Raw genomic sequence first — 23,584 nt, forward strand, 5'->3', positions numbered from 1 at the left:
CCTCTTCCAAGCTATCTTCCCATGGGACTGTCAGCTCCAGCAGCACCCCTTGCTTAGTCGACTCAGACACTAGGACAATGTCTGGTCGCAGGGTGGTGGCTGCGATATGGTTGGGGAACTTCAGCTGCCCTTCGAGGTCCACCAACAGCTGCCAGTCCCTTGCAGAGGTCAGGATGCCTGCAGGTGTTCTTTTGGCAGGTATTGGCTGCTCCCCAGCTCTGACAAAGGCAATGGTCTGCTTGGAGGGTTGGGACCGCTTTGCCAACTCAACTCCTGCGCTGACGGCTTCAGCGATGGTCTTCAGGACCTGATCATGCCTCCACCTGTACCGCTCCTCACCAAGTGCCCTTGCGCAGCCGCTGAGGATGTGTTCCAGGGTTCCTCACTTGGAGCACAGTGGGCACGCAGATGACTCTGCCTTGCCCCATGTGTGCAGGATTGATGGGCTTGGAAGCACATCGTACACTGCCTGGATAAGAAATTAGATGCGATGTGGTTTGACTTTCCAAAGATCAGCCCAGGTCACTTTCCTGTCAGCAAAGTATTGAGTATAAGAGTTGGAATGTTATGGTGAGGTTGTATAAGGCATTGGTGAGGCTGAATATGGAGTATTGTGTGCAGTTTTGGTCACCAAATTACAGGAAGAATATTAATAAGGTTGAAAGAGTGCAGAGAAGGTTTACAAGGATGTTGCCGGGACTTGAGAAACTGAGTTACAGAGAAAAGTTGAATAGGTTAGGACTTTATTCCCTGGAGCGTAGAAGAATGAGGGGAGATTTGATAGAGGTATATAAAATTATGATGGGTATAGATAGAGTGAATGCAAGCAGGCTTTTTCCACTGAGGCTAGGGGAGAAAAAAACCAGAGGACATGGGTTAAGGGTGAGGGAGGAAAAGTTTAAATGGAACATGGGGGGGGGGGCTTCTTCACACAGAGAGTGGTGGGAGTGTGGAATGAGCTGCCAGATGAAGTGGTAAATGTGGGCTCACTTTTAACATTTAGGAAAAACTTGGACAGCTACATGGATGAGAGGTGTATGGAGGGATATGGTCCAGGTGCAGGTCAGTGGGACTAGGCAGAAAAATTGTTCGGCACAGCCAAGAAGGGCCAAGAGGCCTGTTTCTGTGCTGTAATGTTCTATGGTTCATACAATCAGTAAGTCTGTATTTGAATCTTTAAATGATGTCATTGCTTTATATGAAGAGTTCCTTTTAGGATTCCAGTTCAAACTTCTATTTTTCAGGTGCATGGAAGGCAGAGAAATAGAATAGCATTGGAAATATCTTTAGTTCATAATGAAAGGCAACTTTAGTCACTTGCACGACAGTTGTGATTCTTTTCTAAAGTAGTGTTCTCAGCTGGGTTGAGAAATTTCCCATCGACACCTGGTTACCAGTTATGAATTACACGTCATTTGTATTTCAAAAAGGACCACACCTCCTTGTTGACTGTGGATCTATTGTTTACTCCATTGTTTTCCATGACATTTTATTCTTGAATTCACTCCATCATTTTTTTTCATACTTCGAACAACCTGAAATGGTGCTTGCCCTGGAACGGGCTGTTGTAGATTTGTTCACGTGGAATGTGGTAGGAGTAATAAGAGATCCTGTAGTTAAGGATGAACATGAGATTCTGCAGATGCTGGAAATTGAAAGCAGCACACACAAAGTGCTGGAGGAACAATGTAAGTCAGGTAGCATCAATGGAGAGAAATAAACAGTCTATGTTTCAGTACAAGACCCTTCTTCAGGATTGGAGAGGATCCTGTCATGAGCAATGAACACAAAATAGTAGAATTCTAGATCGAGCTTGAGGGTGAACATCTTGGGTCCTCAACTTAATTACGAAGGGTCTAGATAGGGTAAATGCAACTGAGGTTAGGTGCGACTAGAACTAGAGGTCATTGCTTAATGGTTAAAAAGTAAATATTTAAGGGGAACATGAGGGGGAACTTCATTCAGAGGGTGGTGCAAGTTCTTGCTATTTATTGATTATTTATCTTTTATTATTTCTGCATTTTGTATTTGCATAATGTTTTGTCTTCTGGACTCTTGTCAAATGCCCTAGTTTGGGTGAACTTTCATTGATTCTGTTATGGTTATTATTCTATAGATTTATTGAGTATGCCCACAAGAAAATGAACCTCAGGGTTGTATATCATGTCATGTATGTACTTTGATCATAAATTTACTTTGAACTGTGAGTATGGGACAAACTGCGAGCAGAAGTGGTGGATGGGGATTCAATTTCAGCACTTAAAAGAAGTCTGGATAAGCACAGGGGAGGGGTATGGAGAGCGATGGTCCAGATGCAGATCAATAGGACTAGGCAGAATAATAGTTCAGTACAGACTAGATGGGACAAAGGGCCTGTTTCTATGCTGTAGTGCTCTCTGACTTGATTATAGAGTATAGAAGTGTTATGTAGTGTGATCTTAGGAAAGCTAACTAAACTCAGTAAATGTGTTGTCCTGATGAAGTGTCTCAGCCTGAAACATCGACTGTACTATTTTCCCAAGATGCTGCCTGACCTGCTGAATTCCTCTAGCATTTTGTGTGTGTTGCTTAGATTTCCAGCATCTGCAGATTTTCTCTAATCAGTAAATGAGTAATGGCAGATACTGAAGTAATTATTTATTAACTCACCAGAAATATAGTCTGATCAGAGAGAGAGAATCACTGAGAAAGATGAACTAACAATTGTTAAAAATTCAAGGAAAATATTGATTGAAAAGCTGCAACATCAAAAGTGGCAAAAGCTACTGATAGACCAGATCAATAGACGCAAATGCTGGAGGAACTCACCAGGTCAGGCAGCATCTATGGAAATGAATAAACAGTTGACTTTTCAGGCTGAGATCCTTTTCCACGACTGGAAAGAATCCAGAATAAGAAAGTGGGTGTGGGTGGGGAAGGAGTAAAGGCTGTTGGTGATTAGTGAGTCCAGCATGTAAGTATGATAACAAAGAAAGCACGGCAACGCCTCTGCTTCCTTAGAAGTTTGCGAAGATTCAGCATGACATCTAAAAGTTTGACCAAATTCTATAGATGTGTGGTGGAGAGTATGTTGACTTGTTGCATCACAGCCTGGTATGGAAACACCAATATCCTTGAACAGAAAATCCCACAAAAAGTAGTGGATACGACCCAGTTCATCATGGGTAAAGCCCTCCCTACCATTGAGCACATCTACATGGAGCATTGTTGCAGGAAAGCAGCATCCATCATCAAAGACCCCCCTCCCCCACCACCCAGGATATGCTCTCTTCTCACTTCTGCCATCAGGAAGAAGGTACAACTGCCTCAGGACTTACACCACCAGGTTCAGGAACAGTTAATACCCCTCAACCATCAGGCTCCTAAACCAAAGGGGATAACTTCACTCACCCCATCACTGAACTGTTCCCACAACCTATGAACTCGCTTTCAAGGACTCTTCATCTTATGTTCTTGATATTTATTGCTTATTTATTTATTATTATTTCTTTAATTTTTTCTTTTTTTTTGTATTTACTCTGTTTGTCTTCTGCACACCGACACCTTGTTGGTATTATCTTTCATTGATTTTGTTCTGGTTATTGGATTTATTCAGTATCCCTGAAAGAAAATGAACTTCACGCTTGTATATGGTGACATACATATACTTTAATAAATTTACTTTGAGGATGAAGCTGGGTGGGTGGGGGAGGGGGTGAAGTAAGAAGTAGAGGTGATCGATGGAAGAGTTAAAGGGCTGAAGAAGGAGGAAGAGGAGGAGAGGAGTGGAGAGGATGGGAGAAAGCAAGGGAGGAGCGGAACCAAAGGAAGGTGATAGGCAGGTGGGGAGAAAAACTGTAAGACGGGAGCCAGAATGGGGAATGGAAAAAGAGAGAAGGTGGGAGGGGAAGAAATTAAAGGAAGTTAGATAACTAATCGTTTGCCTATGGCCTTCCCTACTTCTACAATGAGGCCAGACTCTGTTTGGAGGAGCAACATCTCATATTGCATCTGGGTAGCCTGTAATTGTGCATTCTGTCATTGTTTCCAATTGCACTACCTCAGTGCAATGACACAATGAATTGACCTGTATGAACGGAATACAAGACCGGTTTTTCACTGCACCTCAGTACATGTAACAACAATAAACCGATTTGTGAAGTTGCGTTGCTGCAGCGACACCATCATACCCATTGATCATAGCTGTGTAGATGAGCTATTTGAAAAGGAGGTTGATAAGGACCGGGAATTGAAGGTTGTGTGGAATTGGCATAGATGAGGCTTTGACTCCTGGGGCAGATCAAACACTAAATGGCTAGGCAGACTTGAGGACTCATGGTGTTCTCTAGCTCCTACTTCATAGAACATAGACCATTGCAGCACAGTCCAGGCCCTTTGGCCCACAATGTTGTGCTGACTTTTAACCTACTCGAAAATCAATCTATCTCTTCCTTCCTACATAGCCCTCCCATCCGTGTACCTATCTAAGAGTTTCTTAAATGACTCTAATGTATCTGCCTCGCCCATCACCCCTGACAGGGCATACCATCTCTGTTTAAAATAAAAACTTACTTCTGACATTCCATTATACTTTCTTTCAATCATTTTAAAACTATACTGCCTTGTATTAGTCATTTCTGTCCAGGGAATTCCTTGTGTTATTATTTTTATTGTAACCAGATGATTAGAATTTGAATCCTTTGATAGGCAGACCTTCGCTGCAACAATTATTTTTATTTGATTTATTTTACTTTATTTACTGTAAGCATTATAATTGAACAGTCCTGATGAAGGGTCTGACCTGAAATGCTATCTCTGTTGAGTTTTAAACATTTCATTACAGTATTATGGAATTGGTATGGAAGCATGTGGCGATGACTAATTATGGCATGATTTGCAATACTTCCTGTGCACTTGCAAGGAGAACATGTGCTTATTCACAGAATCATAATGCCATACAACATTGAAGCCCAACATGTCCACACCAACCTGCTGACTTCTTTACAACTCATATTCTCAGTATTATTTATTCTATTTGCACAATTGTCTTCTTTTGAACTTTGGTTGTTTGACAGTCTTTATGTATAGTTTATCATGTATTCTGTTGTATTTCTTTATTTTTCTTGCAAATGCCTTCAACAAAAAGGTACAACATTGATAAAGTTTAAGGGAATGGGGGATTCTCAGATTCCTGTAAACAATGGATTAAGTACTGACTATGTCTGTGACTGCAGTGTGTTTGAATAATATCTCACATCTGCCTTCTTTGGAGCAAGATAATTCAAGTTTGCCCAGATCCACATAAGATGTCAGGGCTTTTCACACCTTTTGATTTTGACGAAAAGCAGTACCTGATGGAAATTAGACAGAACATTCCTTTCTTAATTAAAGCACAAATTTGACGGATGTTCTTAACTTTGTGATTAAGTTGTGGCTCCAGCAAACCAGGTAGGACATTCCTTTCTTTCATTAAGGTGGCTGGAGTGTCTGACAAATTGATTGTAGTTTTGTATCAATAATCCATTGACTTGACTGGAATAGTTATCAAACTGATTGTTCTTTTGTATCGGTGGCCTTATAACATCTGACAATTCTGACATCGGGCAGTGAACTTGTGGAACTGCCGGGGAGCTGAGAAAGGGTCTCTCCCTGATGTCGGGTCTAAGTTCACTTGCTGGCTGCGCTTGAAGAAATAAATGGGTGGAAAGATAAGTAACGATCTTTTTGTGCTGTTGTTATTTGATCCAGCAAAATTACATTTACCACATGGTAGCATATATGTACTTTGATAATAAATTCACTTTGAAGTTTTTGAATATGATGCACAGTAGAAGATTGAGAGGAGATTTGATAGAGAGGTAGACAAAAGTATGAGGGGTATAGATAGGGTAAATGCAAGCAGGCTTTTTCCACTGCGGTTGGGTGGGACTACAACCAGAGGTCATGGGTTAAAGGTGAAAGGTGAGAAGTTTAAGGGGAAACTTCTTCACTCAGAGGGTTGTGAGAGTGTGGAATGAGCTGCCAGCACAAATGGAGCATGCGAGTTCGATTTCAACATTTAAGAGAAGCTCTGCTTCCTCCAGTCTCTCGGGCATTGTATTCTAGGTACTCTGCATGAAAGTGTCCCCTTTCAGATCACCTGTGGATTTTTTTTTTACCTCTTGCCCTAAATCTGTGTCCTCTTATTTTTATTTTTCTTTATGGGAAAATGTTTTCTGCTGTCCTTAATTGTGCTTTTATAGATATGTAAAAAGGAAAAGACTGGTAAAGACAAATGTAGGTCCCCTGCAGACAGAAACAGGTGAATTGATTATGGGGAGCAAGGACATGGCAGACCAATTGAATAATTACTTTGGTTCTGTCTTCACTAAGGAGGACATAAATAATCGTCCAGAAATAGTAGGGGACAGAGGGTCCAGTGAGATGGAGGAACTGAGTGAAATACATGTTAGTAGGGAAGTGGTGTTAGGTAAATTGAAGGGGTTAAAGGCAGATTAATCCCCAGGGCCAGATGGTCTGCATCCCAGAGTGCTTAAGGAAGTAGCCCAAGAAATAGTGGATGCATTAGTGATAATTTTTCAAAACTCATTAGATTCTGGACTAGTTCCTGAGGATTGGAGGGTGGCTAATGTAACCCCACTTTTTAAAAAAGGAGGGAGAGAGAAACCGGGGAATTATAGACCGGTTAGCCTAACGTCGGTGGTGGGGAAACTGCTGGAGTCAGTTATCAAAGATGTGATAACAGCACATTTGGAAAGCGGTGAAATCATCGGACAAAGTCAGCATGGATTTTTGAAAGGAAAATCATGTCTGATGAATCTCATAGAATTTTTTGAGGATGTAACTAGTAGAGTGGATAGGGGAGAACCAGTGGATGTGGTATATTTGGATTTTCAAAAGGCTTTTGACAAGGTCCCACACAGGAGATTAGTGTGCAAACTTAAAGCACACGGTATTGGGGGTAAGGTATTGATGTGGATAGAGAATTGGTTAGCAGACAGGAAGCAAAGAGTGGGAATAAACGGGACCTTTTCAGAATGGCAGGCAGTGACGAGTGGGGTACCGCAAGGCTCAGTGCTGGGACCCCAGTTGTTTACAATATATATTAATGACTTGGATGAGGGAATTAAATGCAGCATCTCCAAGTTTGCGGATGACACGAAGCTGGGCGGCAATGTTAGCTGTGAGGAGGATGCTAAGAGAATGCAGGGTGACTTGGATAGGTTGGGTGAATGGGCAAATTCATGGCAGATGCAATTTAATGTGGATAAATGTGAAGTTATCCACTTTGGTGGCAAAAATAGGAAAACAGATTATTATCTGAATGGTGGCCGATTAGGAAAAGGGGAGGTGCAATGAGACCTGGGTGTCATTATACACCAGTCATTGAAAGTGGGCATGCAGGTACAGCAGGCGGTGAAAAAGGCGAATGGTATGCTGGCATTTATAGCAAGAGGATTCGAGTACAGGAGCAGGGAGGTACTACTGCAGTTGTACAAGGCCTTGGTGAGACCACACCGGGAGAATTGTGTGCAGTTTTGGTCCCCTAATCTGAGGAAAGACATCCTTGCCATAGAGGGAGTACAAAGAAGGTTCACCAGATTGATTCCTGGGATGGCAGGACTTTCATATGAAGAAAGACTGGATGAACTAGGCTTGTACTCGTTGGAATTTAGAAGATTGAGGGGGGATCTGATTGAAACGTATAAAATCCTAAAGGGATTGGACAGGCTAGATGCAGGAAGATTGTTCCCGATGTTGGGGAAGTCCAGCACGAGGGGTCACAGTTTGAGGATAGAGGGGAAGCCTTTTAGGACTGAGATTAGGAAAAACTTCTTCACACAGAGAGTGGTGAATCTGTGGAATTCTCTGCCACAGGAAACAGTTGAGGCCAGTTCATTGGCTATATTTAAGAGGGAGTTAAATATGGCCCTTGTGGCTACGGGGGTCAGGGGGTATGGAGGGAAGGCTGGTGCAGGGTTCTGAGTTGGATGATCAGCCATGATCATAATAAATGGCGGTGCAGGCTCGAAGGGCCGAATGGCCTACTCCACCTATTTTCTATGTTTCTATGTACACCATATAGAAACATAGAAAACCTACAGCACAGTACAAAGCTGTGCCGAACATGTCCTTACCTGAGAAATTACCTAGGGTTATTATAAAATAATAATTTTATAATTCTCATTCATATCCTTTCTTAAACTTGGCTACTGCATGGAAAACAAAGCTCATCTTTCAGGTCTCCCCTCAAATAAAATGCACCATTCCAAGCTTTATTCTGGTGAAGCTCCTTTGTTCCTACTCCAGTGGTAGCACATCTTTCTTGTAGTGTGGTGACCAGAACTGCATTATAAAGTTGAAGCATACCCTCCCTAGCCTTGCATTCAGTGCCCTTACTGACAAACACTGGTATGCCATATGTCATTTTAACTGTATTACCTACCTGTCTTCCTCAAGAATCACAAGCAAGAGAAAATCTGCAGATGCTAGAAATCCAGATAAAGGGTCGTAGCCTGAAAGGTCAAATGTTTACTCTTTTCCATAGGTGCTGCTCATCCTACTGAGTTCCTCCAGCATTTTGTGTGTTTTGCATCTTCAAGAATTTTTGGACTTGTACGCCAGGGTTCCTCTGCTTCTCAATACTTTGTTAGACCCTATCTTTCGTGGTTTATATCTGAACCTCATCAATATTCCTAAATGCATCAGTTTATTGTGCCATTCACAACTGATATTAGTTTTGAATTACAGGAGTCATAGAACACTACAGCACAAAAACAGGCCTATCAGCTCACCTAGTCCATGATGATCTATTATCCTGCTTAGTTCCATTGACCTGCACTTGGGCGTAACATTCCATACCCTTGCTCTGTGCCCGGACTTATAAAGGCAAGATGCCATATGCCGCCTTCACCATCCTATTCACCTATGTTGCCACTTTGAATGATTTGAACTCTGGGGCTCTCTGTTCATTAACATTTCCCACCATTTACTGTTCATGCCCTGTCCCTTTTTGACTTCCTAGAATGCATCACCTTGCACCTGTAGTACTTAATTTTCATCTACCAACACCATCCAGCTTTCTAACTGATCTATATCTAGCTCTATCCTTGGACAACCTTCTGTATGTGTTTCCTCCCACATTCCAAAGGTATGTGGGTAGGGTTAGTAAGTTATGAACATGTTATGTTAGTGCCAGAAGCATGGTGACACTTATGGGCTGTCCTCAGCCTGTGTTGGTTGTTGATGCAAACATTGCATTTCATTGTATGTTTTGATCTACATGTGACAAATCAATCTTATAAAACTGCCAAGTAAGTCTTTGGATCTGTGGTACTCAGAGGATTAAAAACAGCTCTCTCAGAAAAGAAAAATGGACAGTGCCTAGCCTTTGAGCCGATGTTTAGAGATTACCACATACAAAGATGGTTTACATCTGTATTTCTTTGAGAATATACAGTGAGGAAATTACTATTAACTTAATAGAAGGAATGATCCTCCAGCGTTGATTAATCACAGGATGAAGTAGTCTAGCACGAAAGACGAGACAATATCCCACTGAAAGCCTGATTCCTGATGAAGGATCTCAGCCCAAAACGTTGACTGTTTAGCCATAGTCATAGTCATAGTCATACTTTATTGATCCCCGGGGAAATTGGTTAAACTAGTTTACTCTTTTCCATAGATGCTGCCTAGCCTGCTGAGTTCCTCCAGCATTTTGTGTTGCTTGGTTTTCCAGCATCTGCAGATTTTCTCGTGTTTGGATCTCACTGAAAGCAGCAGATGTAAATTGGGAAGTATTGGGTCCTGATGCTTTTGTGATCCAAAGATTCTTCGGAAGTCAAGAATGAGGCATAAAACTTGTTATTTATGGCCAATTTTTTAAAACTGTTACAAGAACAAAGAGGAGGAGGAAGAAGTATTGAGAAAATAAAAAGTAAAAAAGTAGTCAAAATCTTCTCATACCAGACAACAGATTAACCAATAAGATAGCCAGAGTCAAGTAATTTGACATCTACCACTTAAACCAAGAAGTTTCCAAAGAAATGCAACTGCACCACAGTTATGAGATAATTCCCTGAACGATCACATGTATATAGGTGATTATATAAAAATACAAGCAAGGATAGGAACATTAAACTACAAGAAAAGTACAATTCTACAGCCCATTCCAACAGAGGGCATTCGAGTCACTATGAAGTCTCAGAGGCTGAATTAATTGGAAGCAACTAGACGGTAGTCATCTGACTACAGTGAGATAAGAGCCCTGCAGTGGCTTCTGGAGGCTTAATGCTAGGCACAAGTGCGATCTGTCACTGAGATAATAACTGCAGTCTTACCGCAAGGAAACAGGCCACATGAGACTATGACACCCAACAAACATACATCTGCACTAATCCAACGGTCATTACGTTTAATTCTTGCCAAGTTCAATCAAATCATGAGATACTGTTGTACCCAAGCTCAATCAAGCCATGAGATAATGTTGCAGCTCTGTAACCCTGATTAGACCACACTTGGAATAGATTATGAGAACACTCAGTCCTTGTTTATTGTCATTTGGAAATGCACACATGCGTTAAGAAATGATACAATGTTCCTTCAGAGTGATATCACAGAAAAACAGGGCAAACCAAAGACTAACACTGACAGAACCACATAATTATAACATATAGTTACAGCAGTGCAAAACAATACCATAATTTGATAAAGAACAGACCATGGGCACAGTAAAATAAGTCTCAAAGTCCCGAGTCGATCGACTCCCGAGTCCCCGATAGCAGGCGGCAAAGGAAGAAACTCCCTGCCATAAACCTCCTGGCACCGACAACTGCCGATGCATTGGAAGCACCCGACCACAGCCGATACTTGAGTCCGTCCGTCCGAAAACTTTGAGCCCCCGAACAGCCCCTCCGATACAGCCTCCCGAGCGCCATCCTCTGCTGAACGCCTTGGACCTTGCCAGCCGCCAAAACAATCAAAGCCGAGGACTCGGGGCCTTCTCCTCCGGAGATTCTGGACCACACAGTAACAGCGGCAGCGAAGCAGGCATTTCAGAAGTTTCTCCAGATGTTCCTCCGTACTCTCACGTCTGTCTCCATCAAATCGAATTGTGCACGGTCTCCTACCTGACAAATAACAGACATCACCACCGAAGTGGCCGTGCGCACTGCGTTGCACCACCATCTTCTCCTCCTCTCACTTTGTTCAGTTCTGGTCGCCTATTTATAGGAAGGATGTGGAAGCTTTAGATAGGTATAGAGGAGATGTACCAGAATAATGCCTAGATTAGAGAGCATGTCATGTGAGGATAGGTTGAGTGAATTACGCCTTTTCACTCTGGAGTGAAGAAGGATGAGAGATAGAGGTGTACAAGATGCTAAGAGGCATAGATAGAGTGGATAGCTGGAGACTTTTTCCCAGGGCAAAATGGCTAATACAATTTTAAGGTGATTGGAGGATAGTATAAGGGAGATGTTGGAGGTAAATTCTTCACACAGAGAGTGGTGAGTGTGTGGAACACTCTGCTGGGGTGGGAGTAGAGGACTGTACATTAGGGGTGTAGCGTATCAGATCGATTATGAGAATGTGGCAAGTGCACGTGCAACCTGCTATCCAGACCTCTTTGTCTTGTGACGGGGAGCTGGAGCACCTGGTAGAAATCCAAGTGGTTGCAGGGGACTGTGCAAGCTCCCTCTGGAAGTACCACAGGTTGGGATTACATCAGCCATGAGGCAGAAGCTCTGCTTTCTGCACCACTGTGTTGCAACTAGAAGCCTGTTAGAACAGCAAAATACCTATGTGTTGAGATTCAATTACGATACCAACATGGGGAATGGAGTCTCTGAAGTAAACATTTCCAGGCTCTATACCGGCCAGCTGTGGAGGCCAAGTCTTTATGTATTTTTCAGGCACAGGTTGATAGATTCTTGCTTAGGGCATCAAGGGATACGGTGGGGGGGGGGGGGTGGAGGAGCAGGAGATTGAGCTGAGAGGAAAAATAGATCAGCCATGACAAAATGGCGAGACAGACCCAATGAGCCAAATAGCCTAATGCTGCTCCTATATCTTATGGTCTATACCTTGTTTTTCCTTTAGCCTTGTCCTCAGTGCCACTGACTATGAAGATATAAAATTGAAGTGGGAAGTGAAGATAACTCTGTAACAGGCAAGATCCTGCTGCAGCTGGGTGGAGATAGATTAAATTACTGGGATCGGAATGGTCTAATTTGCTGCAGTCCTATAGACCATAAGACACATGGACAGAATTAGGCCATGGAATGGTCTAATTTACTGCTATCCCATAAGGCATAGGGGCAGAATTATGCCATTCAGCCCATCAAGTCTGCTCCGCCATTCCATCATGGCTCATTTATCATCCTTCTCAACCCCATTCTCCCGCCTCTACCTCAAAGCTTTGACAGCCTGATTAATCAAGAACCTATCCACCCATCTGCCTTAAACATACCCAATGACTTGACCTGCACAGCCATCTGTTGCAATGAATTCCAAAGATCCACCACTAGATGGCTAAAGAAATCTTTCATCATCTCCATTGTAAATGGAGATCCATTCTGAGGTTGTGCCTTCTGGTCCTAGGCTCCCTCACAATAGGGAATGTCTTCTCCACATCTACTCTTTCTAGGGGTTTCAGTGAGATCCCCCCCTCATTCTTCTAAATTCCAGTGACTGCAAGCCCAGAGTCATCAGACACTTCTCATGTGTTAATTCTTTTATTCCTGGGATCATTCTTGTGAACCTCCTGGACCCTCTCTAGTATCATCACATCTTGAGATGGTCATTCTCAATAACAGAGGAATAGGTGGGAGATGGATCATGGATACTTTGGAGCAACATTTGTAAGGAGTGACCCAGACTCTGGAACTCACAGCAAAGGAGACTACAAATCATAAACACGAGAGATTCGGCTGATACTGGAAATCCAAAAGCACACATACAAAATGCTGAAGGAACTTAGCAGATCAGGCAGCATCTATGAAGGACACTAAACAGTAAATGTTTTGGGCTGCAAATTTAATTGACTCTGATTACAGGTAGTTTACTGTATATGGTATGAGTGATTGGACATGCCACTGGACCCTGACGCTGATCTACCAAGGGCCTTGTAGTGGCTGCCCATGCAGTGGCCTTCCGACGTCAAACAGTCATGCACAGATGTTCTTCATAAAGGGAATCAACCCTAACATTCCAGAGTAAGTCCCATGGAATCCCAAATCGGCCTCTACAGCCATGGAAGGACCCACCAATAGAGATCCTCTGCTTAGGACTCGATTCGAGTGATCTCACGAAGGAGACAAAGTATAGCAGGCCTAACTAATTTAGTATTATTCTTGTGTTTTATTCCAGCTCTTGTTATTCTACATTTAAAAATCTGTGGATATGTATATTAAAATGCATAGAAAGGCTGTCGAGGTTTTGGAGAGGGTGCAGAAGAGGCTTACCAGGATGCTGTCTGGATTAGGGGGCATGTACTGTAACAAGAGGTTGGATAAACGTGCGTTGCTTTCTCTGGAGTGGCAGAGGCTGAGGGGAGATGCGATAGAAGTTTATAAAATTATGAGAGGCACAGAGAGGATTGACAGAATCTTTCAAATATCTAATACTAGAGGGCATGTATTTAAGGTGAGAAGAGTTACTTTCAAAAGAGATGTGAGGGCAATTTTTTTTTACACAGAGTCGGGTTGGTGGGGGGGAATGCCTGGAATGTGCTGCCTGGGGTGGTGGTAGAAGCAGATACATTAGGGACTTTTAAGAGATGTTTAGATAGGGATATGAATTTGAGGAAGATGGAAGGATATGGACATTGTGTAGGCAGAGGGGATTAGTTTGTTTGCCCATTTGATTACTAATTTAATTGGTTCGGCACAACATTGTGGGCTGAACAGCCTGTTGTGTGCTATATTGTTCTATGTTCTAAAATGTCAGTTACTTTAAACTTCTCAGTTTCCACTTTTTATTTTAGTTTTATTACCATCCTCAGATGCACTGCTTTAAATTTTTCTGAAGTCCATTTGCTAGTTCCCAAAAATGTTCTGTAGTCTGTCATTTCCTTTCTCATTGTCAACTGCACAGCCTATTTTAAAAAAGTTACTTAAACATGACTCATATGTTTAAGTCAAAGGTAAGAACAAAAACTGAAAACAAGAAGTCTAATACAGAACCACGTAAAATCCCACTGCAAAACAGCCTGCCAGTTGCTTAATGTATTTCTAATACCCTAATCCAGTTTCCCTCCCAATATTTTTTAACCTCATGTCACCCTAACTGAAAGAATGTAATGCTGAAATTTTATAAGCCATATTTGGAGTATTTCGAGCAGTTTTAGGCCCCATATCTAAGAAGGGATGTGTTGGCGTTTGAGAGGGTCCCAAGGAGGTTCCCGACAATCATCCTGGGAAAGAAAGGGTTAACTGTTGAGCATTTGATGGTTCTAGGCCTGCAAAGTAAGATACACCAGGCATCATATTAGAGACCTTCTTCCACTGAAAGGGTCTCCACATCTGATGTGTACTCTGTCTCATTTATCGAGAGACTTCTTCGTGTCTACTAGTACTTCTCTCTGTTGACTTCATTCATGCCACAACGAGGAGGAATTTCTTTAGCCAGAGGGTGGTGAATCTGTGGAATTCATTGCCACGGACAGCTGTGGAGGCCAAGTCATTGAATGTATTAAAAGCAGAGGTAGATAAGTTCTTGATTAGTAAGGATGTCGAAGGAGAATGTGGTTGAGAGGATAATAATTCAGCCATGATCGAATGGTGGTACACATTGAATAGGCCAAACGTCTTAATTCTGCTTCTAATTGTCTAAACCTAGCTGGTTTCTTATGATGGCCCTTGTCACGTTTTTCAATTTTTTTATGGAAAGAAGCATGCTATGCCTATTGACCAGCTATTTGACAATCATATCATGATTGCTAATCATTTCATTATGTATGCACTGATCAAAATAAAAGCTTCTCAACCTAATCGTTTTCTTGTCCTGGGCCTATAGACTTGAAGTCCACAACTCTTTGAAAACACATCCAATTACTAATGGAAAGCATGGAAGCAAGCAGTTAGCATAATGTTTTACAGCCCGAGCGCCTAGGTTCAATTACCACCACTGTCTATAAGGAGCTTGTTTGTTCTCCCGTGACTGCATGGTTTCCAGTGCTCTGTGTCCTCCCACATTCCAAAAAATGAATCAGTTAGTGGGTTTATTAGTCACATGGGTGTAATTTGGTGGCGTTGGCTTGTTGGGCCAGAAGGGCCTGTTACCATGCTGTATCTCTAAATAAATACAAAATATTCATCCTTTCAAAGGTCAAAGTAAGTTTATATCAGAGTATGTATATGTCACCTTATACTACTCTGAGATTCATTTTCTTGAATCTCTATTCACAGTAGACCAAAGCAGAATAACCAAATACAACAGAATCAATGTAAAACTACGGACGGACAAGGACTGACAAGGAACCATTGTGCAAAAGAAGACAGCCTGCAAATTTAAAATAAATAAATAACACTGAGAACATGAGTTGTAGAGACCTTGAAAGTTGTGTTCAGTGATTAGTTCAGTGTTGTGGTGAGTGAAGTTGTCCATTTTGGTTCAGGAGTCTGATGCCTGAGGGATTATAACTGTTTCTGAACCTGGTGTTGTGGGACCTAAGGCTCCTGTACCTTCCTGATGGTAGGAGTGAGAAGATAACGGATGTTGCTTTCTTGTGCAGCACGGTTTGTAGATGTGCTCAGTTGTGGGGAGGGCTTTTCCTGTGATGGATGGGGCTGTATCCACCACTTTTTGTAGGCTTTTCCAATTTTGGGCATTGGTGTTCCCATAATTCAACCAGCCAGGATATTGCGCATCTGTAGAAATTTGTCAGAGAATTAGATGGCATGCCAAATCTGAGGATGAAAAAAAGGTGAGGGTTGTTTTGTTTCTCTCACTTGCTCATACATAATTTTTCAAACCATAAGAACAAATAGGTGAGTTATGAGTGTAAAGGGGTTTGGACTTTTATGTTACTGCGGAGGCTAATTAAAATAGCGTCCTTGTTATGTTAATGTGGAAAATGCGGCTTTGTTGTGTTAAACGCTGAGAAAGTTTGCGCTAGCAGCTTGTTTTGGTTTAGAGGGTGATAAGAGGGTGCTATTAACCAATTGGGATAGTAGTTATGTTTTTGGTGTATTTGAAGATACTGTATGTGCGGGGTTTTGGGGCAGAAGGTGGGAGAGCAAGACAGAGGATGGACGAGGTGCTGTGATGTCCGCTAACAGGGTCGGACCCCGAGGAGGGCGTTCAGCGAGGAGACAGAGACGGACTCGTGTGGAGCGTCTGGTCGACCACCGTTGTTGGTCCCAGGCGGCCAGTCGAGGTGGTCCGAGGGGTCGCAGGGTGAAGAAGAAGATCTTTGATCTCCAACTGTGTTGTGCACGAAGAGATGGAACTTTGATAAGTGTGGCGCCTTTTATTTTCCTTTTATATTTTATTCTCTCTTAATTATATAGTTCCAGTAATATCTATAAACTGTATATCATTTAATTGCATCTGGTGTATTGTCTGTTATTTGGGCGGGGTGGGGTACCTCACACAGCATCCAAACAAACTATTACCCAGTTTGGCGGGGCCAAGGCTGTTTCCCTAGACGACAGCAAGCCGAGCAACCCTGAGGGTGGCCGGGGGGGGGGGGGCTACATTTATTTCTTTTCCTTCCATCTAATTCTCCTACAAATTACTTCATAAATAAGTCTTTGGAGTACTATTTAATGAGTTAGTATGCTTATTTCATGGGAATGGAACAACTAAAGCTGAGGTGCAGGTAGAGGTTTTCCATGTTTCTTGATGAGTCATGGATATTTTCAAGAATGAATGTGCAGGGATTGCTGAGCTTTTGAAGATCTACTTTATTTTAAATATTAGACCATAATACCATAAGGTATAGGAGCAGAATTAGACCATTTGGCCCATTAAGTCTGCTCCGCCATGGTATCATAGCTGATTTATTATTCCTCTTAACCCCATTCTCCTGACTTCACGCCTTAACCTCTGACACCCTGACTAATCATGAACCTATCTTGAAGAGTCATGGCTGAAAGAAGATTACAGTTGGAAGCTTAACATCCAAGGTTATGCCAAGGACAGACAAGTAGGCAAATAGAGTGTGGCTTTGATTTTTCACATGTTAGCCCATTTGTAAAAATACTAAAGGTTAAACCATTTGGTAGGAAAATTAAGGTGAAGACTGATTGTTCAAAAATTAATTTCTGCTTATGAGTGAAGTATTTTTAAGTTGCTCAGATGTTGTGATCTGAAATAAATTTGGGCAAAATATTTGAGGCATGTTCAGTATTTTTAGAAGTGTTAAGTCCTGGTTTGAATTTTTGATTCAATAAACTTGAATCCATAATTAAGCTGTCACCTGACTGTAGTATTTTCTCAGAGATTAGTTTTGGATGAACCATGTAGGGGTCTTCAGAATCAGGTTTATTATCACTCATGTATGTCGAAGTTTGTTGTTTTTCGGCAGCAGTGTGAGTCATAAAATTACGATAAATTATAAAAATTATTAAGTTAATTAGTTAATAAATGAACAAATAATGGTGGGGCAGGCTTTGCCAGTCATGGATAGGGCTATCTCCACCAATTTTTGTCAGCTTTTCTGTTGGGCATTGATACTTCTATACCAGGCCATGTTGCATCCAGTCAGGATACTCTCCACTGCTCATCTCTACAAGTTTGTCAAAGTTTTTGGTGACATGCTAAATCAGTGCAAGCTTCTCAGAAAGTAGAGGTGCTGTTGTATATTTTAAGGAGAGCAAGGTAATGGACTAAGGATGGTAAGGCAAACACGAGGAAATCTGCAGATGCTGGAAATTCAAGCAATACACATAAAAAATGCTGGTGAACGCAGCAGGCCAGGCAACGTCGACTGTACCTCTTCCTACAGATGCTGTCTGGCCTGCTGCGTTCACCAGCATTTTTGATGTGTGTTGCTTAAGGACGGCAAGGTTCAATTTCAAACTACAAAAGAAAGCGGGTAATTGGTAATGTAAAATGCTATTTTCTAACTGATTTGTCTTTTTTTTCAGGTATTATGATCAACTGTGTTCCATTGAGCCCAAGTTTCCATTTGCAGAAAATCAGGTAATCAAATATCTACTTGTATTATAATATGTGTTAGATTGATCAAATTCTTTTTAGCTCTGTCCACCAATCCAGAAAGCCCATAGCCTTTGTCAAAGCTGGAGACTAACCACAACCTCAGCACAGGTCACCAGCAGGCTTGATTGCCACAGCATCTGAAAGTCAATCTCGGCAAGCAATTACAGTTCCCTAGCTTCATCACATAATCGTCCCCAAGGTCTGACGTGGTCATTCTGCGAGAAACCTTGAAGGAAGTGGTCACAGTAGAACCGACAGTTCATTGGGAAGACCAGATTGAGGAGGCAGTTGAATGTAAGAAAGCTAAATACCAGGAGCTTGTAGAGCAGTGCCAGAGACGGGTGGAGGGCACGATGTGAGCCTATAGAGGTGGGGTGTAGAGGTTTTACTGGCTACTGGCTATGCAGAACCTACCCTCTACATGGAATTACAGGGGCTGCAAAGAAAAGAGCCATCAGGACAGTCAAAGAGAGACTGCTGAGCGAGCCCCAGGCTTTTGATCAAGAGATGTGACCCGTGGGTCAATGCTGCTGGGACACAAGCCAGGGCCTGATCAACCCTGGCTGGGTCATCTAAGCGAGAGTAATGTTGAAAGGCCCAAAACACTCGATGACCCCAGGTTACATCATTGATGATGTGTCCCAGCACATCCTACAATGTATCGTAGCATCTTACCTAAATAATTCATTATTTATTGATAACTTGTTATAGTGAACCATTCAGATGTTAAAAATCTTCCTTATTGAAGAAAAGGAGTTTTTGGTGGCCTTGTCCAGCTGTTCTGAAACAATTTGGTTCAGATTTTAAGCGGGGAGGCGGGGGGGAAGATCATCAACATGAAATTGACTGCAACTTCTGGCGCATGTATAGTTAAAATAGGTTGTCCAGAAGTTATAAAGAAGAGTTTATTTTCCATATGCATCAGCACATGTATGCACAGGTATAATGAAAAATTTTCTTACAGGTGAATTACAGGCAAGAATAACCACAGAAGCAGAACTCACAAGAAAAATTGAACACAATTTTATAAGAGGAAGCGCGATTAGAACCGGCAAAAATAAAGTCCATTGTAATGCAAACTGATCGAAGTAGTGACCTCAGTGACAAATTCTGCAGCAGACTACATTTTATTTTGGCACTATTGGATTGGGCACGTGGCCAAGTGGTTAAGGCATTGGACTAGCGACCTGAAGGTCGTGAGTTTGAGCCTCAGCCGAGGGAATGTGTTGTGTCCTTGAGCAAGGCACTTAATCACACATTGCTCTGCAATGACACTGGTGCCAAGCTGTATGGGTCCTAATGCCCTTCCCTTGGACAACATTGGTGTCGTGGAGAGGGGAGACTTGCAGCATGGGCAACTGCTGGTCTTCCATACAACCTTGGCCAGGCCGGTGCCCTGGAGAGTGAAGACTGTCCAGGCGCAAATCCATGGTCTCGCAAGACTAACAGATGCCTTTACTTTAATGGATTTGGTGGAAGCTTTAGAGAGGGTGCAGAGGAGATTTACCAGGATGCTGCCTGGATTTGATTGCCTGTCTTATGAGGAATGGTTGAGCAGGCTGGGTCTTTTCTCTTTGAAGTGAAAGAGGATGAGAGGTGACTTGGTAGAGGTGTATATGATGATAAGAGACCTAAATCAATGGGATCGCCAGAGACTTTTTCCCTTGCCAGAAATGGTAAGTGCAAGGGAGCATTATTTTAAGGTGTTTGGAGGAAAGTTTAGGGGGATGTCAGAGGTAAGACTTTTATACAGTGTGGTGGGTGTGTGGAACACCCTGCCAGGGGTAATGGTAGTGGCAGATATATTAGGGGCATTTAAGAAATTTTTGGGGAGGCATATGGATGAAAGGAAAATGGAGGGCAATGCGGGAGGAAGGGTGTTACAAACTCAGCTCTCAGCAGTCAAGCCACAACAGGAAGTACTTATTAAATTAAAGTTAAGGTAAAGGGAAAAAGGGTAATGTGTACTGTGGTAATGCTGGCTACAGAAAGGGAAAGAGAGAGAGTGGGAGCGGCCTGTGATTTAAGCAGTCCCCAGCAGGTGCCGGCAATGGAAGGGTAATTGCAGGTGTCCCAGGGAACTGCAACACAGGTTAAAGAGGAAACGCAGGCCAGGAAATGTACAGGACATGACAGCGCCACGCTTAAAAAGGTTGCTCTAGGGCAACCAAAAGCTACCCCAGTGGCAGGGATAGAATGTAGAGGAGCAAGAGGGATCTTTTGATTGAGCTTGCTGACAATCTGACACCCCTGACATGACCTACAGTACTGTGTTACATCAGGCCAGAAGAAATGCCTAAACACATGGTCAAGAGCTTTCCTAGTGCCTAAATGACCAGCAAGGCAATGATCATGAGCCAAACGCAGTATGTCAGACCAGAACAACAATTTGATAAGCACTACTCTAATCATCCCAATTGGACATTTTTGGAGGAATCCACTTTCTCGTTAATAATCTATGCTAATAAAATAGCCTGGGAGGCCATTACAATTGCTTCCTCAGACCACCTCTTCACACGGGAGAGAGAGAAGAGCCTCTTTTCTGTTCAAGCACTAGCTGTTCATGAGGGGGAAACAATTGGCCAAACCCTGTTAGATCTACATCACCTTTGGCCATAAAGGTATCTCAGAGGGTAATATCATATTGTCTCGCCTTTGCTTTGTTCTTTCTTAGACATCACCTGAGTAGCAACACAAACAGGAAAGGTATCTGGGAAAGTCATTTCAAGCTCATCTGGGCCCTCCTGCACCACAGGATTAGAGGTTACTTCTGGAGTAGGTAGCACTCGACCACCCACCAAATCGTTCCCTAGAATGAAAGACGCTCCTTCAGTCCGGATCTGGGAAAAGAGGGCAACAGCAACTTCACTAGAAACTAAACCCGATTGGAGACAAATGTTATGCAAAAGCATGGACAAAAACCTTGCACCAAACCATTTTACAAGTGTCTCTAAACCCAAAGCAGACTCAGAGAATGGTAAAACATCCTGGAGATCATAGACTGAAAAGCTCCTTTGTCCCTCCAGATCTTAAGAGAAATGAAACCTTCCATCAGGAGGGAAGAAGAGCCAGCCAACTTGTGTTTCTTCCTTGAAACATCACAATCAGGAGACAAAGAATTTGCTACAGTTTTCACAAAAGCTACAGGCTTCACAGATTTCTGCTTCTTATTAAGCACTCAGCATTCAGTAATTAAGTGACCAGGCTTCTTGCAGTAGAAACACATTTTGTCAGCTGTGACATTCTGAGATGTAAAATTCTTAGCTAAGGGTGAGGCGGGGCAGGGTGGTACTGGTTTTAAAGATTGTGCCTTATAGGATAGGCCTTTACTTCTATACTTGGAGTACAGTTTACTGCCAAAACTGACCTTGTAGGTTAAGGCATACTCATCTTCCAATATGACAGCTCACTCAAGGGTTGATGCCTTTTGCTTATTTAAATAAGCAGATTCAACATCAGGCAGACAGCTCTTAAATTCCTCAAGCAAGATGAGTTGACTAAGTTGTTCTGTAGTTTCTACTTGTTTACCTAAACACCACCAGTCAAACAGATTCTTTTCCTCTGGTAAACTCAACATATGTTTGCTGGTTAAGCTTACTACAGCTCCTGAAGCGTTGGCGGTAAGCCTCTGGAATCAGCTCGGAAGATTTCAAAATAGCTGCTTTGATCTCATCGTAACCTGAGCTCTTCTCAGTGCTTAGAACAGAGTAGGCTTCCTGAGCATTTCCTTTCAAAACGTTCTTCAAAAGCTGAGGCCAGACATGTTTATGCAATTTGAAATGGTAGCCACCCATTCAAAATGAGAGAAGTATTTCTCGACATTCTTCTCTGCAAATGGTGGAACTAACTTAATATGGCTACATCAAATGCAGGAGGATCAGACTTGAGTCTTAAACTAATTCCTTAAGGAAACACTCTTGCTCTAAGTGCAGTTGGGTTCCCGTAACAATCGTTCCTTATGCCTGTGCTCTAACTGCTTCTCTTGCAGCACCATCACCTTTGGACTCAACTCAATGGCAGCCTCTGACAAAGGAGTAAGTTTGGGCACTAAGGGGGATTGAACTAACCTTAAGAACACAAGTGTCTATCAACACTTCCCTGACAACCTTTTTTACGCTCCCTTTTAACTGTTTGAGTGCTGGTAAGCTCAATTTTGTAATGAGAAGCCAGTTGCAAAAGTTGATACTTTGTAAACAGTTCAAGAAGCTCCTCAGAATGTTCTTTAATGAACGCGACAAGAGATACCATATTTAAAAAGCTTTCCTACACTACACTACTGACAAAGTACAGAGGTCAGCACAAACATATGAATGGGGCATTTAGTACAAAGCAACACTAACAGAGTCTGTATGCACACACAAGAGGGCCCAGTTATACCAGAAGGCAACAATTATACCAGTGCCTAAGAAGAATAATGTGAGCTGCCCTAATGACTATCGCCCGGTAGCACTCACATCTACAGTGATGAAATGCTTTGAGAGGTTGAACATGACGAGACTGAACTCCTGCCTCAGCAAGGATCTGGACCCATTGAAATTTGCCTATCGCCACAATAGGTCAACGGCAGATGCAATCTCAGTGACTCTTCACACGGTTTAGACCCCTGGACAACACAAACACCTATGCCAGGACTATAGCTCAGCATTTAATAAAATCATTCCCACAATCCTGATTGAGAAGTTACAGAACCTGGGCCTCTGAACCTCCCTCTGCAATTAGATCCTCGACTTCCTAACCGGAAGACCGCAGTCTGTGTGGATTGGTGATAACATTTCCTCCTCGCTGATGATCAATACTGGCGCACCTCTGGTGTGTGTTTAGCCCACTGCTCTACTCCCTACATACACATGGCTGTGTGGCTAGTTATAACTCAAATACCATCTATAAATTTGCTGATGATACAACCATTGTTGGTAGAATCTCAGGTGGTGACGAGAGGGCGTACAGGAATGAGATATGCCAACTAGTGGAGTGGTGTCGCAGCAACAACCTTCCACTCAACGTCAGTAAGATGAAAGAGCTGATTGTGGACTTCAGGAAGGGTAAGACTAAGGAACACATACCAATCCTCATAGAGGGATCAGAAGTGGAGAGGATGAGCAGTTTCAAGTTTCTGGGTGTCAAGATCTGAGGACCTAACCTGGTCCCAACATATCGATGCAGTTATAAAGAAGGCAAGAGAGCGACTATACTCATTTCGGAGTTTGAAGAGATTTGGTTTGTCAACAAATAACACTCAAAAACTTCTATAGATGTACTGTAGAGAGCATTCTGACAGGCTGCATCATTATCTGATATGGTGGGAGTGGGGGGGGGGCTACTGCACAGGATTGGAAGAAGCTGCAGGAGGATGTAAATCTAGTCAGCTCCATCTTGGGTACTAGCCTACAAAGTACCCAGGACATCTTCAAGGAGCGGTGTCTCAGAAAGGCAGCGTCCA

At 42.5% G+C, this 23,584-nt stretch overlaps 1 protein-coding gene across 4 annotated transcripts in view; it reads left to right on the forward strand.

Annotated features, from left to right (window-relative positions):
* pdcd6ip (programmed cell death 6 interacting protein) overlaps positions 1 to 23,584 on the forward strand; it is a 100,599-nt gene that overhangs the window by 9,309 nt on the left and 67,706 nt on the right. For all 4 annotated transcript variants that reach the window (XM_072252463.1, XM_072252472.1, XM_072252482.1 and 1 more), the window contains exon 2: positions 18,072 to 18,126. In XM_072252463.1, coding sequence (XP_072108564.1) covers positions 18,072 to 18,126 — 55 coding nt within the window. The remainder of the gene's footprint in view (positions 1 to 18,071; positions 18,127 to 23,584) is intronic.

This window comes from Mobula birostris, chromosome 1, assembly GCF_030028105.1.
Source record: "Mobula birostris isolate sMobBir1 chromosome 1, sMobBir1.hap1, whole genome shotgun sequence".
Taxonomy (NCBI): Eukaryota; Metazoa; Chordata; class Chondrichthyes; order Myliobatiformes; family Myliobatidae; genus Mobula; species Mobula birostris.